This window comes from Pyrus communis, chromosome 8 (assembly GCF_041283825.1).
Source record: "Pyrus communis isolate YQ-2024b chromosome 8, ASM4128382v1, whole genome shotgun sequence".
NCBI lineage: Eukaryota > Viridiplantae > Streptophyta > Magnoliopsida > Rosales > Rosaceae > Pyrus > Pyrus communis.
Window position 1 is genome coordinate 18050720 of NC_142572.1, and position 6159 is coordinate 18056878.

Sequence of the window (6159 nt, forward strand, 5' to 3'; positions counted from 1 at the left end):
AACCAAAACATAAGAAAAAGGACTAAAAATGGTTAGCACTAGCATAGGCAAGCATTTGGCAGCATCATTGGTTTCAACCCCGCATGATTTATATTTGATCGAATTTTCATCTGGGTCTAGAGTTAGAGTTTGATGCAAAAACATAATGTCATTTTCCCCTTATTTGCAATCTCAAAACATTCTTCTTGAACCTGAAATTGCTACCCGTTGCTTTAACATCGCTGAGTTTGACGGTGTGAGTGATAGGAAGTCGAAGTGTTGAGGTTGGATGAAGCAATTGGGATGGTCGTGCTTCTACACTTGCATCCAAACATGCCATTTTCATTCCTTCTTCGGGGTTTTTTTTTTAATTAATTAATTTACTTTTTTAATTAAAAAAAAAATCCTCTTAGTGAATTTTTTTTTAATTGTTAGTTCTATTCCACGTCATCATCCAAGTCATTTAATGGATAAAAGTTTTCACATCTCTCTTAATCAAGACCTTTGAATGTTATAAAATCTAAAGCTACAAAGAAGTGTTAAAATATTTGTCAAAATGTTTGTCCCTTGATCCTATATATACACACAAATTTATGGTGCCGATTTATGATATCATTTTTTTTTTGGCATAATTTTTACACACGTTTTTATAGTGCCCATCCCGTAATGTATTTTAACGATGCAAATTGTCTATCTTTTGGGTCAATCCTCAAAGATCATGTACCAAAAATCACTCAAATCTAAAACCATATAATCCTTTAATTAAGAGTTTAGGGTTTCTTTGTAGAACTATATTCATCTATTTTCTTTATTACAAATAAATGTCTTAATGGTTTTGGATTTATCTATTTTTTTATAAGAATGATTTATGAATGATATTCTACAAGATAGACGGTTTGGATCCTTAAAATATATTACATAGTGAGCCTTACAAAATACATGTGTCAAAAGTTGAGTAGAAAAAAAATGACGCCACAGGTCCGCCTCATATTTAAAAGACCAAACAACATATAATAATTGTTGTATATTCGTGTAGTTAACTTTTCTTCAAATTGATGATATATCGCTATCGTTTCTTGACAAATCATCTAGTAATTGTTAAAATAACAATCTATTATTTTGAAAAAGAAAAGAAAAGAAAAAACTATCTATAAACTTGTAACATGGATCGTGACATGCATGCGAATGCGATGGGGACTGCATGCTGCATATGAATCTCACAAACCCTAACCCTAGAAGCCCGGCTCAATTATCTCTCAAATTTCAATCTATTTGTCAAGCACCTAAAGTAGAAATTAAGAAATGGAAAATCACGAAACCTTTAATTAATATCCATATTCCAAGCAACGTGTCAATAATTCAAAAGTTAACCCTAATTTTCTCAAAGCTGTTAGCACTTAACCGTCGTGAATGGGACCCATAACTGAGACCCATGTGATGGGACCAAACGACCAACCGCTATATTAACAGAAACTCGCACACGTGGCGAGCACTTGGATTGCATTTTAATAAGCTCCGAAATTGAAGGCTAATTGTAGGTCAAATTACACTTTGCATCCCTCAACTTTAGGATAAATGAAGAGGTTTCTTGCAAACTTGCCCCTCAACTCTTTGATTCCCATTTTGGTTCTTAAATATATGACAAAAGCGGTCACGTGTCAAGCACGTTGAAGACATCACGTTTAAGAAAAAAATAATACTTGGTTACTCAAATAATGAGTAGAATTCCTATTCCAAACTGTTGGTTGACAAATCATATATAGAACTTTGTTTTTATGATCAGACTATTCATATTATAAATTATTCTATAAATATTGTATCTGCAAAAAATCAACTAAAATAAGATCGTTTAGTCATCGAACTGTATATAAACAGATGAATGGAATTAGTAAAAACATTATGAATCGTCTATGTATTTGCTACAATATATTGACTAAACGGCCTTTAGTTTTAATTTGTTTTTTGCATGGATAATCTTTATAGATTGATTCATAATATGAACGGTTCTGACCATAAACACAAAACTTTGTAATTTGAACACGAAGAGTTTTGAGTACGAGTTCTTACTCATCCTTAAGTAACTAAGCATTATTCTTAACAAAAATGTGTTGCACCCTTTGCAAGCCCTTTCGCTTTGAGATTGGATCTTACCCGAGACTTGATTTTTCTTTTTGCAAAAATAAAAAAACAATCGAAACCCAAATCATTTGTAAAGAAGATTGTTCCAAAGTGACATTAGCGTAACAAAAATATAAGTGGAATGTGGCGAATGCAAATAATGTCTTTAAATTGAGTTTGCAAAACATGAATGACATCCAATCGCTAGAAGTGGTGGCAACAAGTCCGTTGCAAATGTTAATGAGCAACTTTGTTCGAGTGGTCAGAATCCCCGCCACATATCCGCATCTTTCAACATTTCAACATAAGTAACTACTTGTACAAACATGTAAAAGTTGAAGGCCTAACTTGGAAGAAAATATTCAACCAAAATAAAAACCTTGGAAGAAAATAAAGTCTCGAGGACCAAGGTGGACAAAACCCAAACATTTCGGCAGTGTCAGTGTGGTTTCCTAACGACAGTTGGGACATAACTTTCATTTCCTCATCGTCGTTCTCATGCACGCGAAGCTCGTGGTTTATAAAAAATCAAACACTAAAAAACACTTGATTAGTTGATTTCTTAAAGCAATATCCCACTCCCACCAGCGACCCTTCGAGAGTTCATACTGCTTTTATCCTCTCCACTCGATTAATCATCGCTTTTTTATTCCTTTTTTTCTTTTTAATACAATAAAAGGAAATATGAAACTACTCTGTACAATGTTTGAGTTAAGTCACAACGTTTGGCGTTCTACTATAGGTTTTGTTGTTATGCTGGGGTCTAGTCTGACTTCTTGGGCATCAAAAAAACAACATACTGTTTCTAGATAATTTCCTGAAGCGGAATATCGAGTTATGGCTACTGCAATTGCATAATTGGTTTGGATTACTCAACTACTTGTGGATTTACGATTTTCATTCTTCTGTCACTAGTTTTACACTGTGATAATATATCTGCTACGGTTTAACTACCAATCATGTGTTGTACTCAAAAGCTAAACACATTGAAGTAGATTGTCATTTTGTTAGAGAAAGGTGCAACTAGGATTTCTACAACTTTAGCTTCTTCGTATGAGCAATATGCCGATATTCTAACCAAAGACTTGTGTTCACCTCAATTTGACTGTCATTGCTCCAATCTCATGCTTGGTAAAGCCCTGTATGAGCTTTTGGGGGATGATAATTGTATAACAAATTATAAGTTAGTTTCTATAGGAATGTGATAGATGCCATTGATCCGATAGTTTAGGTTAGTCACTTTAGAGTCGAATAGAAAGAAAAGAATATCATTCTCACTTTCTCTCTCTCTAAAGTTCTTGATCTATATCTCTTTCTTTAAGATTTCTTTCTGTTATCAATTACGAGTCCTCCATAATAATTTAATAACAAATTACCATTCATGATAATCGAACTTAAAACGTATCATTGACAACTGAACAAATTATCATTCATGATAATCGAACCTAAAACGTTTCACTGACAATGGAAGGAAAAAGACAACTGCCAAAGAGCGTTCGTTTTGCTTTGTTTAGTGGGAAGTAGAACATACTTTTCATTCCTATATTGTTTTCTCTCTCCTCAACTCCCACATTTGCCATATTAACCGATAAAATAACACACTAAATGCACTGTTGAGAATCACTCTGGTAACTAGTGGTAGGCCAAGAGACACATTTCTTTCAATTTTTTTGATACAAAGAAAGATAAGCTCCAAAAAGGCAAACCAAACTCAGCTCAATTCAATACTTTTATCACAAGCCTTACAAATCCTCTCGTAACACGGATATTTACAAGTTTTCGATTTTTTTCTTCCTTTTTTTTTTTTTTTTTTTCTGGTATTGTTTTTTCTTCTCTCTTTTTTACTCTTTGATTACATCTTACATGGCAACCGGCAATTGTTACACCGGGGAGATCCGCGAGGTGGTGGGCCCACGGTGTTGACATGGAGGCGAATTATAATGACACGTCGGACGCTCGTGCAGCGAAGTTGCCGGATCTCGGTTGCCGGAGAAGCTCTGTCAATGTCTCCGCCTGTCCCCATAAAGACACACAAAACGACAATAAAAAAACCACTCAACCATCACCCAATTATTTAAAACATAATAAAAACGACAAAATAATTTAGTGGCTGAGAAATAATCAACCACGAAATGACGATCCTACCCATGGTCTAATGGCATAAATTATCAACATCATTGTGGGGGAAGGGGAAGTTGGATTTTGCATTTTATTTTTGAGCGAAGAAGTATAAATCGTAAAAAGAATATGCCACGTGGCCCACGCCGCAAGACAGAAAAACCCATTAAATTGGGGAATATTTTCAAAAAGCCCATGCCACGTCAGCGAGGGACTCGGGGGTTGTTGCCCACGGACCGATTGGACCCGAGAAAAAAAAAAAGAAGGAAAATGTTGATTGTTTTTTTGGTGCCGGAAAATGCTCACCTTTTGCTTGGCGCGATTGGTGCCGGACTGAGACAAAGCGACGAGGGGAGGAATCGCTCCTTCGCGGACCACCATATTACGGTGGACTTCACTGTGCTCGCAAATCTGCAACAAAATCGCAACCGATATCTCCTTCTGCCGCTGCGACCCCACCTCTATGATCTCCACCAGCACCGGAATCCCGCCTTCCTCCACCAACGCAGCGCGGGCCTCCGATACCGTTACGAGGACGCTCAGCACGTACGCCGACTTGTCCACCATGTTCGAACCGAAGTCCGCCATCAATTCCACCAGCGGCTTCATGATTCCCGACTTGACGGCTCTAATCTTGTTCTCTTTGACTGAGCAGAGCGAGTACAGAGCCGTCGACGCGTCCTTCTTCCCACGAAAACCACCGCACTCCAGAAGGTTCACCAGCAGCGGAATCGCACCCGACCGTCCAATTGCGACTTTGTTCTCTTCGATTTGCGAGAGGCGGAGCAGAGCGCAGGCGGCGTTCTCTTTCGCCGTAGCGGTCCCCGTCTTGAGCGACCGGACAAGCGGCTTGATCGCTCCCGACGAAGCGATGAGGTCCTTGTTCTCGTCGCACAGCGAAAGGTTGAGTATCGCGGTGACACCGTACTCCTGGAGCTGGAGATCGGTCGACGATAGGAGCGAAATCAACGGCTTAATCGCGCCGTTTCGGGCGATTTTGAGCCGATTTTCGGACTTGTTCTTGGCGAGGAGCCTGATCTCCATCGCCGCCTGCTTCTGCTCCTCAATCGAACCGTCTTCGAGGACGGCCACGAGCTGTTGAATCAGATCGTCGGAGTTGTCGGAAGCGCAGGCAATCAGAAGCCGCCGGCTCTGAGACGACGTCGTCGGAAACTCTTCGGATCGGTCGCTGTTACACTCGCTAAAAGCAGAAGAGTTGTCGCCGTTACTCATATCACTGAAGTTCCTCCCCATGTATTTGAAATTCGGGGGATTTTCCATCGCCATATCTGAAATTCCGAAATTCTCAGGCCTCAACACATCAAATCGTCACCGAAAAACTTGTCTGAATCGGCGAAATTTGTTATTTGGCGAAGTTTCGGGTTTGATTCGGATTTCGTGGGTTGGGGGCTCTGGTTTTTGAGAAGTAAGGAGGAGATGGAGGCGAAGATATAAAACAAGGATGTGAAGGGTAAGACGTGGAGGAACCGAGGAAGGCCTTTGGGGTCTCGCTGACACGTGCGCCTTTATTGAGAACTAGCAGTCGGAGTTGGGGGCGAGGTGAACACGTTCGAAGGGTCGCTTTTAACGCGTGCATGGAAGGTTCGCTCTTCGATGAAAGTTTTCCAAGCTTGGTCTTAACAAATGAAATAGGAAGAGATCCTCCTAAGTACGTGGATTAAGTGATATAGATCTTTAAAATTTAATTTAATGGTTAAAAATATTGAGATTCTTTTAAAAGTTATAATAATTTTAACCGTTATATCAAATTTCAAAGATTTTGATCACTTGATTTGAGGGTTTAGGTGGAAGAGATTCAGAGAGAATCTCTTTCTAATGAAATAAAATAGGAAATGGCATAGTATGTCACACCATAACATTATTTAAGATTACATTTTGTAAATCATATAACGTAGTTACATCACCATAGTCTAATGATATTTC

At 38.6% G+C, this 6159-nt stretch overlaps 1 protein-coding gene across 1 annotated transcript; it reads right to left on the reverse strand.

The window, feature by feature from the left end:
• Positions 1 to 3708: 3708 nt before the first annotated feature.
• Positions 3709 to 5725, reverse strand: LOC137717582 (uncharacterized). The gene is made up of 2 exons (XM_068456994.2): positions 4522 to 5725; positions 3709 to 4110 (listed from the first exon to the last, which is right to left on the reverse strand). Exons 1-2 carry the CDS (start codon positions 5500 to 5502, stop codon positions 4033 to 4035), a joined length of 1059 nt encoding a protein of 352 aa, XP_068313095.2. The 5' UTR covers positions 5503 to 5725; the 3' UTR covers positions 3709 to 4032.
• Positions 5726 to 6159: the final 434 nt, after the last annotated feature.

Excerpts from the sequence above, each read along its gene's own strand:
- LOC137717582 (XM_068456994.2), bottom strand. The coding sequence starts at position 5,502 with ATGGCGATGGAAAATCCCCCGAATTTCAAATACATGGGGAGGAACTTC. Across the intron at positions 4,111-4,521 it reads CCAATCGCGCCAAGCAAAAG|GCGGAGACATTGACAGAGCT; the intron begins GTGAGCATTTTC and ends TTATGGGGACAG.